This window comes from Coturnix japonica, chromosome 11 (genome assembly GCF_054131305.1).
Source record: "Coturnix japonica strain WE chromosome 11, WE-NBRP24, whole genome shotgun sequence".
Classification (NCBI taxonomy): Eukaryota; Metazoa; Chordata; class Aves; order Galliformes; family Phasianidae; genus Coturnix; species Coturnix japonica.
In genome coordinates this window covers 8,762,110-8,775,421 of record NC_140673.1, presented here as the reverse complement: position 1 = coordinate 8,775,421, position 13,312 = coordinate 8,762,110, and the positions used below count along the sequence as shown (strand labels likewise).

At 38.1% G+C, this 13,312-nt stretch overlaps 1 protein-coding gene across 7 annotated transcripts in view; it reads left to right on the top strand.

The window, feature by feature from the left end:
* The window catches only part of CAMSAP2 (calmodulin regulated spectrin associated protein family member 2), a 63,814-nt gene extending 51,782 nt beyond the window's left edge, over positions 1–12,032 (top strand). For 5 of the 7 annotated variants that reach the window (XM_015869456.3, XM_015869461.3, XM_085511075.1 and 2 more), the window contains 8 exons: positions 527–596; positions 1,277–3,488; positions 4,507–4,643; positions 5,116–5,336; positions 6,367–6,466; positions 7,031–7,146; positions 8,002–8,120; positions 8,749–12,032. In XM_015869456.3, coding sequence (XP_015724942.2) covers positions 527–596; positions 1,277–3,488; positions 4,507–4,643; positions 5,116–5,336; positions 6,367–6,466; positions 7,031–7,146; positions 8,002–8,120; positions 8,749–9,054 — 3,281 coding nt within the window. In that variant the 3' untranslated portion in view covers positions 9,055–12,032. The remainder of the gene's footprint in view (positions 1–526; positions 597–1,276; positions 3,489–4,506; positions 4,644–5,115; positions 5,337–6,366; positions 6,467–7,030; positions 7,147–8,001; positions 8,121–8,748) is intronic. The other 2 variants (XM_015869458.3, XM_015869462.3) reach the window with 1 other exon arrangement.
* The last annotated feature ends 1,280 nt before the right edge of the window (positions 12,033–13,312 follow it).

The following is a 13,312-nucleotide window of genomic DNA, read 5'->3' as shown; positions in this document are numbered from 1 at the left end:
TCATTTTTCATTACGTGAAATATGGCTTATAACAATTATTTTTAGTTTACTTTAGTAGTATTTGTAGTAATACTAGTTTCCCCAAGGATAAGTCCTGCCTGACCATCCTTCTATGGTATTCTGTGATGGTGCAGCTGCCCAGAAAGGTGTGGTGGATCCCCCATTCCTGGAGTCATTCAAGGTCAGGCTAGATCAGACTCTGAGCAACCTGATAAAGCTGTAGATGTCCCTATTCATTGCAGAGGAGCTGGACTGGATGACCTTTAAATGTCCTTTCCAACTCAAATGCTTCTATGATTCTATATTTTACTCAATAATAAGTTCTTTGATGTCTAAGGAGTATAGCATATATATATATACAGGATGAAATTAATTAACTCAGTTGCTCACGTTGTGTTCTCAGAAGAAATTTCTGCTGTTGCAGCATTTTAAGTATTGAAACAAACTAATTTGTTAAAGAAACAGAAGTAACTGCTATGAAAAATCATACTAATGTTATCTTGGATTCCGTTTTAATTTCACTTAGGAGTCATCAGAAGGTCAACATCAATGTCTTACGTTGATGGCTACGTAGGGACGTGGCCAAAAGAAAAAAGGTAAGTAGTCTTGCCATAGGAATTGGTTAGAAAGTGATTGTGTTGTAAATTCTCCATTGCAATTTGAATTTTCAAAATCTGGTCATTAGTTTACAAAAGTAGAAAGCAAAGAGAAAACTGTCATGGACAGAGAATTCAATAATAGGAAACAACCTTAAATAAATTATTTTAAAAATCATTGGTGTTAAGTATGTTTACGTTTACCTACTACAGTTAGCCAAATGAGTTAAGAGTCACATTGCTAATGAGTTCAGTAGTATCACAAATGCTATTTATTTCTATATAGTAAGAACAGTCAGGCTGGAGAAATGTCTCCTTTTTCAGTTACAACAGTCATAAACTCTGAATGTAGAGAATGTAAGCTTGAGTTAAAATGGTGAGAGTTAAAAATGAAGGGTTATTCTGCAAGTCTTTTCACACCTTCATTCTGATCTAGACTGGTGATTTTTGTATTCTTGAAGTGCTTCAAACTAATTTGAAGCTACTAAAGAAAGTGTTATTAGATTCTGTTCTATTGTGCACTTTTAATGTATTCTGTTTGCAAATGGAGTGGGTCAAAATATGGTACATGTAACAGTCCATTTAATACTACAGTATTCAAGTAACCTGTAGAACAAATATGAATATTTTGTTATTAATCATGAGTTGCTCAGTTATTTCCTGTATTCTTATCTTATAAGGTCATCGTTACATGGAGTTTCATTTGACATTTCTTTTGACAAAGAAAAAAGCATTCCAGTATCTTCTTCAAACAGAGGTATTACTAGATCTGTGAGCAATGAAGGCCTTACGTTAAACAACAACCGTGTGCCCAAACATATTAGAAAAAATCTGTCCTTCAGACCAGTAAATGGAGAGGAGGAGAATCAAGATATTGAAGAGGAAAAGGACACAGTATCTCATACAGACACAAAGGCCCATCATTCTTTTACAACAAATAAAAGAAATGCCAATGAAAGCAGTCGCTGCAGGTTTCCAAACGGAGCTTTGCAAAACAGAGCAGTTCTGGATGAGTTTGGCAATCAGATTGAGACACCAACAATTGAAGAGGCTTTGCAGATAATTCATGACACTGAAAAATCTCCCAGAGTTATCCAGACAGACCAAATTACAAATGGGTTCTTTCTTCACAATCAGGAAATGAGCATCTTGAATTCAAACATGAAGCCAAATCAGCCTACCCCTGATCTGATCACAGACACAAAAGGTGCTTTAAGTCCCATGACTGACAATACAGAAGTCGATACTGGAATACACGTTCCTTCGGAAGATATTCCAGAGACTATGGATGAAGATTCTTCTTTAAGAGATTATACTGTAAGCATGGACTCTGATATGGAAGAACCATCCAAATTTCTTCAGGATTATGACATAAGAGCTAGCAATCACAGAGATCAATTAAGTCCCTGTCCCAGCTCAGTAAGTACCAAATCGCAGGCTGGCAGCAGTGCTTCTTCAAGTTCAGGGGTTAAAATGACTAGTTTTGCAGAGCAGAAATTCAGAAAGTTGAATCATACAGATAGTAGAAGCAGTGGCAGCAGTTCTCAGAAAACCACACCAGAAGGTTCTGAGCTGAATATTCCTCATGTGGTTGCTTGGACTCATATTCCTGAGGAGGCATCTGTTCCTCAAGGAAGAGACACTACACAGTTACTGGCTTCAGAGCTGGTACATCTTAGGATGAAGCTGGAGGAAAAGAGACGAGCGATTGAAGCCCAGAAGAAGAAAGTTGAAGCTGCTTTCACTAAGCAGCGGCAGAAAATGGGAAGAACGGCATTTCTTAACATTGTGAAAAAGAAAGGCGACGGAGTATCACCTCTCCGAGAAGAAGCAGCAGGAGCTGAAGATGAGAAGATATTCACTGACAGTAATAGACTGAAAGAAAGAGAAACTCAAAAAACGGATGAACAAACTAATAAAGCTTCAGAATTGCTGAAAGAAAACACTGAAAATTCTCACAACAAATGGTCCAAGTCTCCTGCTACTCCTATGGATGCTGAAAAGCAGTGGAATTTAGCGAGCCCCTCAGAGGAAAATTATAATGAAGGAGATATCTTAGAATATACCAAATCTATTGAAAAGCTAAATTCTTCCTTACATTTTCTACAACAAGAAATGCAACGTCTGTCCCTTCAACAGGAGATGCTGATGCAGATGAGAGAGCAGCAGGCTTGGGTTATTTCTCCTCCTCAGCCTTCTCCTCAGAAGCAGCTTCGGGAGTTTAAGTCTTCATCGAGGCAAATGGGAGCTCCATCTCCCGTTGCACCTTTCTCACAGGAATCTCCTCGCTCTTCACATCAATCTCCACAGTCATCCAATAGGAAGAGTGCATCTTTTCACATAAAAATGCAAAGGACTCCTAGGCCAAATGAATTGAAAATAACACCTCTAAATCGTACCTTGACTGCCCCAAGGTCTGTGGATAGTCTTCCTCGCTTGAGAAGATTTTCTCCAAGTCAGGTTCCCATTCAGACTAGATCGTTTGTTTGCTTTGGAGATGATGGCGAACAGCTAGATGAACCTCAGTTGAAGGGAAGTCTTTTGAAGGAAGTCAAGCCTACGGAAGAGGCAGCAAAAGAAGAAGGACCAAAATTTCCGAAGAAGTGTGAACAGAAGTCAGAGGAAAAGGAGATTAAACCCCTGGAATCCAGTGTTTCTGAAGTATTATCTCAGCCCATCGTAGAAACCGTCTGCCTCACCCCAAATGAAGATCAGCTAAGCCAACCGGTATTACCAACAGCTGCTCCCAAAACAGCTAACTTAATTGAAGTTTCCCTATCAGATTTGAAGCCACCAGAAAACAAGGAAGTATCTGTTGAGAAATACGAAGGTGAGAGCGATAGAGAACAATTTGAGGATGACCAGAAAGTGTGTTGTGGATTCTTTTTTAAGGTAAGAGAACTACCTGACATGTATGTTTGCTGCACAGCTTCCTCTGAAAGGGGAACTACTTGGTTCAGATACGGCGTTTCAGTCATGATTTGTATTGAAGTCAAAGCAACTATAAATGTGCAAGCATATCTTCTGCTTTTGATGAGTAATTGACAGCATAAGAGCAGTCAGATTCTAGTGTATTGCAGTTCTGAGCATGACAGAGTGTCCCCTTTCCTGGTCATGGGAGAGTGCTTGGGGCTTTTGGTGAGGAAGATGTGTGCCGAATGTACATTTCTTTCTAACGTAAGCTTTTGTGACCTTAATTAAATATGCTTACTTACCTTTTCAACTCTTACTTCCCCATTCCATGCCCAAGTGTAACTACAGCCTGGGTTTAATATCTCAGTTGTTCACTGAGGAGCATTTATCTCTCTGTTTCCTACCTATGGGAGTATAGTCTTTTGAGACTCCCTTTTGAAATTAAAAGTTATATTCATGGTGGCTTTTAGCTATAATATACATAGGAGAGGGATGTCTAGACAATGAAAGCCAGAAAGATTTAGCTTTCCTGTCTTGGAATACCTCAAAATCTTGCAACAAAAGGTGAAAGGACACGTGCCCTTCTTGTCTGGGAACATTCTCAGTTCTAAGAAAACATCTGGCTTGATCAGCAGAGGTTATTTTATACGCTGCCTTGTTATTGCTTTTTGTGACAAATTGCTTTCATTTCCATGTAATCTTCCAAAGCTGAACGCAGGAGTTTATGAGGTCTGGTGTCTGACTCTAAACTAGAACATTGCACTTAACAATTTTTTTCATCCCAATGTTCAATTTTGTGTTTCACTTAGGAAGTAAAAATTCCTTTTTAGTATTCTTAAGGAAAATCTTTTGAAATGAATTTGTTTCTACTTATCTCCAAACTGTGTTAAGATACTGCAATCCAATCTAGAGTTAAGTGTATAATGACAAAATCAGTTGATTAATGTAGACATATTAATATTTGGGTCCTTTTTCCTTCAAATACTGTTGCTGCTAGGATGATCAAAAGGCAGAAAATGATATGGCAATGAAACGAGCCGCATTACTGGAGAAGCGTTTGAGAAGGGAAAGAGAGACTCTGCTTCGAAAGCAGCAGCTGGAAGCAGAGCTGGAACATAAGAAAGAAGAGACAAGGTAAAACTAACTAAGTATCCTTATCCAAATGGCAGGTAACCACAAACATAGAAATGTCATAGTTAACAGCATAATTTCCATGTCAAATAATTCATCTCAATATATCCAAGGCTATTTAGTGCTGGAGCCAAATGTGCTTAGGAGCCTAGCTGAAGATGTGCCAGCTGGTCCTGTGAAATCAGCTGGTGGTCTCAGTCCATAGCTTACATTGAACATTAGCCCTGCTAACCTGATTGATGCCTCTCAGATCGTTATCCTGCCCCGCACTTGAAATTCTGAGGGAGGGCTCATCAGTGTGGGCTTCAGTCTGCACAAATGTACAATGGCAAGTTCCTCCATTCCTCTTATTGGTGTCTGAGAACTCTTAAGCTCTGAAAATCTAATATTTGTGTTTAGCTCATTGGCAGTGTGCTGACTATAACTGTTACCTTGGAAAGTTGCTGCTGTTGAGTTTATCTGATGATTTCTTTAGACGCAAAACAGAAGAAGAACGTCAGAAGAAGGAGGATGAACGAGCACGGAGAGAATTCATTAAGCAAGAATACATGAGAAGGAAACAACTAAAGCTTATGGAAGAAATGGATACTGTTATAAAACCACGTTCTCTGTCAATCAAACAAAAAAAGCCACGTCCAAAGTCTATTCATAGGGATCATGTTGAGTCACCTAAGACACCTGTCAAAGGTCCACCAGGTAACCCATGTTCATGTGGAAAAAGAGTCTGTTCATGCTAAAACACCAGCATAGGTTTTGGTACTAACAAGCACATGCATTTAGAAGTGTCATGTGCTAAACTGAAGCTGCACGTGTCAAAACCAGAGAGCAAAACTTGTCAATAGAAATAAAAATATGAATGTCACTTACCTGCTATGCATGCATGCATATGTTAAGAAACAGAAGTGTTTAGCTGTATGAAAACCTGTAGAAACAGCAGTGTTTGCAACAAATTTCATACACTCATAAGTATTCTTACCAGTCACTAATCTCTTCTCATACCTGTCAAACTTAAGAACGAATAACACTTGGCAGAAAGGAGGTTGATAAATAAAACAGTCATTGTAAAGTAGGAGTGCTTAGGCTCCTGATTAATACAGTCAGAATTACATTTCTCTTAAGTGTTTGGTATTTTTATTGTTTGACTTGGTTAGCTGTTGCATGTGTAGTTATGAGCATCATAGCAGCAGCAATCATGTGGAACAAATTCATTTAGTTATCAGATGACTACAGCAGTGATTGAAATAAATCTTGCCAATTTACAGTTAAAAGAAAGTAACCAGACTGCTGTTATCCTTTTTTGTTACAGCCTTGTTATGTTACTGGATTTTCTCTAGCAGCTTCCCTTCATCTTCCAATGAAATTTAAGCTACTTCATTAATGCTTTCCTAGAGTCCAGTGTAAGCTTTAAATGAAATCTCTGAAGTTTTTGATTTTTTTTTTAATGAGGGCTTTTTAACTTTTATTGCACTGTTTGATTTGGGTAGTGCCCGTGTTCATGCTTCACATTAATGCTTAGTTGCAGACTATCCCAGATAGCTGCAAATGATTGTGTGTGAGAAAGCATTGTGAATACAGAGTACCAAATATGCATGCAGGTATATCATGTACTGGAGTAAGAGTAGCATACATAAAAGTGCTTAGAAACTTTTGGATGCTGGTGTTGGGTCTAATGAACAGACTCTGCTACTTGCATAGATTTTTAAGCTTTAACTTTGTTTTTATCCAGGTTCACAGCTTTATCGTGTTTTTTCAGTATCTAGTCTTTCACTGGCATCGTTGAATACAGGGGACAATGAGAGTGTGCAGTCAGGCAAGAGAACGCCAAGGTAAAGCTAAAATAACCACTTGTTTTTTAGAGAAATCATCTATATAAAATTAACATAGATTTGAAAGAGGTGATCTGTATATTTCCTACTCGAGAACAGGTATATTTTTCTGATGTAAGACATAGATTGTTTCCACTCTCAGGCATTAGGAAATAAAACCATGGACATTTATCTCATTAACTGTACCAAGTAAACAAATGGGGCAGCTGTCAATGAGGCGCAGAGGTGGCCTCTTGAATTCACCTGTTTGTAGTTCAATCTCCAAGTGAATATTTTACTAAAGCAGTGCGCTACGTGCAGCTCCGTAGCTTCTTTTCTCTCTTAACGTACTAACTTATTTTCTGTGCTTTCCTGTAAGTGGTGGTACAGGAAAGAATTGTGTTCACTGGGACACAGGAATAAGTTTTGCATTTAGAAATACCTGAAAATGAAATCAGAGATAATGATTCGTAGTGAATTTCAGAAACGAGTCGTCTTCATGTGTGTTCTGTAAAAGTATACAGAATGTGAATTTATCCTCTTAATATTGTAGTTTTTAAAACAGTTTTTAAAACTAATGTTTAGGTCTGAGTCTGTGGAAGGTTTCATATCTCCGAGTCGCTGTGGTAGTCGTAATGGTGAAAAAGATTGGGAAAATGCATCTACAACTTCTTCAGTCGCCTCTGCTACAGAATACACAGGTCAGTGACAACAACATTCAGAAAAGTACCTTTCTGTTGGTGGTTCTGTGCATGAAAATGTTCTGATTGCCTGTGTTTGGAATTCTAAAACTTGGTGAAGATGCTTCCATAGCAATGAAAATATCTAAAACATGGTTATCCTGTAAGATGAAAATTTGAAGTACATAATAAAGGTACTGACTCAGTAGCATTTATAAACTGCAGTTAGGCTCAGAACAGCAGACAGACTCAAAAGTTACTCTGTGCATTTCAATCCTAGCGAGTCAAGAGAAGTTGAAATTTAAGCTCAATTTAGAGTAGCGTGACAAAAAGCAAAAACAAAAATGCAACAGGAAAATAGTTTTCTTAGTAATGTGAACTTAAATATTCAGGGCCTTTGTTTCAAACAGATCCTTTGTGGTTTACTAAAAACTTCGCAGTCTGCCTAATTCTTTATTATATTATGAATGCAAAGATAATGGCGTCTTCATCCATTTTCTCCAAACAGACACCATAGGATAATGCAAAGATCTTGCACCACCATCGTTAGAAAGACTTTTTTTGCCCACCAAATATCACTTTGTATGGTAAATAGTAAAATAGTGCTGAGTGTTTTTATATCAGCTTCTAGGGAGTTCATGTTTGATTGATGGGCCGGTGGAGCTCTATTCATGATGGCAGGCACTTGTTAGTAATGAAAGAATGGTGTTTTATTTCTTTGTGAAATTTGTGAGCTCTAGCCTAATTCTCATTTATTTCTAGATTTGTGTTTTCGTGCATCTAAAAGGTTAATAGCAAAAGTACTTGACAGTATTTAAAGTAACGCTTTGCTGGGTTATTGACTAACTTAGCTGACTTAACGTTCTTCCCCCGCAGGACCAAAGCTTTTCAAAGAACCCAGTGCTAAATCCAATAAGTACATAATTCAGAATGCTCTGGCACATTGCTGCTTGGCTGGAAAAGTGAATGAAGGTCAAAAGAAAAAGATACTGGAGGTAAGGGGATTTTTCCTCTAAAGCACAAATGCCTGTCAAACCACAGCTAAGATACTAGGAAGACACATTGAATATAAATGCAAATATTGAAAGGTACTCTTATAACTAAAGCTACTTTTTGGAAATAGCAAATGAGAAGTCAATACAGACTCCTTTAGTTCAAGTAGGAGAGCAAAATAACCCCTAGAAGCCTCAGGAAAGAACAGCTGTAAAGTGGTGAAGCTTATCTCTAGGATGCAGCATATGTATTCAGAGCGCGTCGCACAGAATTTCTGTTGGGCCGAGTAGGAATCTGAAGATTTCAGCTAATGAAGAACTTTCGCTCTGTACATATCAACTGACTTGTTGTTTTGACTAGGTCTCAGTGCATTTAGGGGTGGCTGTAACCCGTTTTAGCACTGGCAGATCTTTTGGGCACATCTGGACGCATGTATATTTCCTGTTCCTAAACTTGCCTAGCAAATTACAATGACTGAAAATAAGGTGCTTTAACAGAAAGAGTTGCACATCAGTTTCAGCTCTGATAGAAAAAAAATTCAAAATGTCAGTGGTAATTTTGAATGTTTTCTAGATACAGTGCAAAATTCATGTTGTGAATCTTTGTTTCTTCTTTTTTCTTTTTTTCAAGGAAATGGAGAAATCCGATGCCAATAATTTCTTAATCTTGTTCCGGGATTCAGGCTGCCAGTTCAGATCTCTGTATACATACTGCCCTGATACTGAAGAAATTAACAAGTTAATAGGGATAGGTCCCAAATCTATCACAAAGAAAATGATTGAGGGACTGTATAAATACAACTCTGACAGGAAGCAGTTTAGCCACATACCTGCTAAAACTTTGTCTGCCAGTGTTGATGCAATTACCATTCACAGCCATTTGTGGCAAACCAAGAGACCAGTAACTCCGAAGAAACTTTTACCCACCAAGGCATAGTAGATGGGAGAAAATTCGCTTCAGACAATTATGATAAACTTGCACTTCATCTTTACTGCCTATAGGAAATAGATCTCTAGTTGCCAACAAGACTCTCAGAACTTAAAACTGGACACCAAGTTCTATTATCATGTCCAACTGGAATGTAAACACAGTGTTTAGGAGTGCAGAAGACTGTCACTTAAGTGAGTACTTGGAGTGATTATGGAAAGTTTGACTTGTGTGGAGATCTGTATGTGCTAATACAATATAGGGTATGTCTGCTCTGTATTTTGTTGGATACACTGAAGCACTGAATGTTCATCTTTAGTGAATCAAACTACATTTTTTTTACATCCGTTGCCTTATATGTTTGTATTTGTGCTCGTCTTGAAACTGTTTTCTCTCTTTAGAGAGAGAAATACTTCCTAATATCCTCAGTACCATGGAACTTTGCTTATTGACTGTAAGACTAAAGGTTATACAGCATTATATATTACAGAAAAACAGCTGAATGGGTCTGTTCTGCAAAATCCTTATTGAGCACTGTAATAAAATCAGCTCATTCTCCGAAGTAATTATAATTCTGTTTCAGTTAAATAGTACTGATTTGCACATAAACAGTAAAGCAAAAATCCTTGAGTTGTTTTAAAATTCCCTTCAAATAAGTTATTTAGCAGGTCAGGGTGTAGTTGAATAAAGGAATTATTCCTGTCCTAGGAAGTTATCATCAGAGATCTAACAACCGACTACATGCATGTTCATAATGCAGAGCAAAAAGGTTTGGCAGACCTCTAAACCGGTTTAAGCAGATGTGCATTATTTTGCATTGTTGCAGATAAAGAGAGAGCACACAGTCAGCTACTGTGTCTCCACCAGAGGAATTAAAGCTCATGAAACAATCAGAACTAGATCCCTGATATTTGCCCAACAGAGCACTACAAATATCCAGAAGAATCACAGAACACAGAGACACAGATCTTGTGGAAGCACCGTATCTAATTCCCACTGATCTGAAGATTTAGGCCCCTGCTCCTTCTTCCTGCCTTCAGATCAGTGTTCCAGGGAACAGACAACTGACTGCAGAATTCTCAGTGTCTTACTAAATTCTGCTCTCGATGGCGCTATCAGATCTTGATGGCGCTATCGGTGATACTGAACAATCATAAACACATACAGCAGAAATGGCCGAAGGGTCCATGTCAATAAATTGATAATATAACCATTGCCAGAAGTGAACTTTAAGCGTATTTCAGTATTATTTACAAAGGGCTGCATTTTGTTTCAAAACAGTGTTTGATTATTTTACAGATGGCTTTTCTTTTTCAGTGTTTCTCTTATAATTTGCTTTTAGCATAGCACTGTTCTGGAAAAAAAAAAAACACACAAAACCAACCAAACTACAAACTTGAAGCCTCCCCTAAATCTGTGGCTATTTTGATAACGTTCACCAGAGGATTTGTTGGGGGAAAAATCTCATTCTCAGGAAAAGACTTGAATGATTTGTGATTCTGTTCCGTTTTCAGTGTTGCGACGACTACATGAACATGAGACAGTGTTGTGCTCTAAGTGTGTACTCCATTCTCTTTCGTAGGGACACTAAAATTAAGTTTGTATTTCTCTCACTGAAGTGCTCTGAGAGAAACGATGCCTCACTACTATCATGTACTCATTTACTTATAGAAAGATGCACCTGAATGATTAAACAGTTTAGCTCAGTACTTTTTTAAATTATTCTGAAGCCTTAGGCATCGATGCATCTGGGTTACAAATATTTTCTCAAAAATGCTGTCAGTTTTACTGTAATTTATGTTCTTATATTTATGTATATTTGTTAAATCTGTAAAAAAAAAGACAAAAAAAAAAAAGAAAAAACACTTTAAAATATATGTTTAATATGTTTGTGGCTCAAAATTATTTGTGGTTAGCAGATTCCTATTGTTTGCATGTATATCACCAGGATATGTAACTCTTATATTTCCAGTGTATACATATTGTGTATATAGCTATAAATAATACTAAATGGGGGCAAGAGGGTTTGCACATTCTGCCTGTTAGACGGGTCCTGCAGGTACCACTGTGGGAACATCTTGAATAACCGTATGAAATTGTATATAATAGACAGTGAGAGAAGAAGCCAGAAGGGTGGAAGCAACTCTTAGACACGTGGAAGAACTCGACAAGAAGTTTAATAATGGGAGGATTTTCATTTCTAACACGTGTGCTGTGGTTTAGCTGGTAATTTGCAACAGCGTGAAGAGACACACATCGATTAATCCAAGTGAGCTTAAGAACGTAACAGAGGAGCTGTCTGATTCGTTGTAGGTATATCTGAATGTATTAATGAAATTTACACTTGTCAACAGGTGAAAGATTTGTGCAATGTTCAGAAGCAGAATGTGAATAACGCCGCTGGAAAGTCCATTGCTCGCAGTATAAAGTTTTACTTCATACGGGAAAAGCAAAGCTAGAGATGCTTTTCCTTTTTAAGCCTGCAGATTTTCTAATTACTGTGGGTCTGTGGTCGGGATCATGTTAAAAAAGAAAAATAAATAAAAAATTGAAATAAAACGTGAAAATAATAAGGAAGCTTTCCGTGAAGGCCAGTATTTATCACTGACCTTTTCAGAACACACTGGTGCTTTCATCAGGGGTATTACTGTTGTTGCTATGACTGAATTGCCAAACTATCATGTTAGTTTTTGGAGCGAAGTTTCATAATCTAACAGTCACAACAGCTACTGATTTTTTTATTTTATTTTAGTATGACTGTTAGTTTTTATTATTTGGCTGTTTAAAGCCAAATTCAGCTATTTAATTGATTTAATGGGCACTGTTGAAAAAATGTACAGTGTATTGTGTGCTTACTTGTCCACTTCTATGGAGCATAGCTTCCATATTTTTTCAAATGCTGTGCTGTAAAATATCGTCATTGCTACTTATGTGGTACCGTTGTAGTTTTTTCCTTTCATTTAAGTAAATAAAAGCATGGCACCAAATGCGTGTTTATTTGTTCGTGTGCTTACACCTAATCAATGGAAACTATACCAGGTTCCCATTCGTGCTGCATTTCAGCAATGTAGAATTTTTAGCAAGCCTGCGAGGTTTTTTTTCTCCTTTTTGCATTGCTGCCTTTCACGTATAATTTAGCTTTTAAATGTTATTTGAACCAGGCTAATGAGTAATTCGGCTTCTTGTTACCTTCTTGCGGCCTACACAGAGTTATCCTGCTCTCTTCAGAGGTGAGTTCCACAATTTCGAGTCAACTGATACAACCTTGTGGTCCAGTTAGTTCTGTGTTAAAGAAAATCACAGCAGCTTCCTGGTTCTCAAAATGACCTCGTCTTGAGCCAGATGATCAGGACAGCAAGTAAAGAAGGACTTGTTGGGTGAGATAAGTTGTGTTTGTTAGTCTGGCAATTCTGAAGTGAAACTATTTAAAAACCAAACTTCTCCCTTTCAGATCCATCAATCAGTGTGTTTTTTCCCATCCTTTTTTTGTGTGTTGCGCTGGATTGCAGAGCAAGAGCAAGGAGTTCTGCTGAAACGGGACGTGTCAGCACTGCTACACCAACAGGCCAACTGAATGGTTGTGCTAATTGACATAGATAAAGAACGGCTAAATTTCAGATGTGCTCCAAGGGCAGCTTCGTTAAGGTAGGAAATCCAATAGCAGGACTTGTGGCAGTGAACTGGAACTGATATAGATGAAAATGAGTAGTCTTCAGTCCGTTCCCCAAGAACTGCTTATTTATCAGCCAGCTCCCTGCACAGCGTTACAAATGGATGGAAACAAACAAATGCAGAGTTAAACGTGCATATACTTTAAAAGTTGCTTGCACATGGAAATAACAGAAAGATTGTGAAGATCGGGTCTGTTAAAATCCCTGAGAAGCAGAAAGATGCTTTGCACAAACTGCTGGATGCCAGCGGCAGATAATGTGCAAGGTCAGCATTCCAAGAATGCATCGAGCCCTGCTGATGGTCTGTGGCCATCTGCACTATCTATAAAATACTCCCTTTTTATTTTCTCTAAGGCAGTGCAAAACAGACCACAGTGCTGTGCCTTGTCTCCAGCCAGTGCAGAACTGCTCTACTAATCCTGATTTTCAAGCTCTCTAAAGCCCACACCCAACAGCTTTGCTATTCGTGGAGTCACCTTCTTGTGCCATAATGACGAGGGAGTTCAAAGCAAGCTGAAGCCGCCCCAAAGAACATCCTTCTGTGCAGAGTAAAGGTTTGAACAACCAAAGAAGGGGGCTTCTATCTCCCCTTTTCC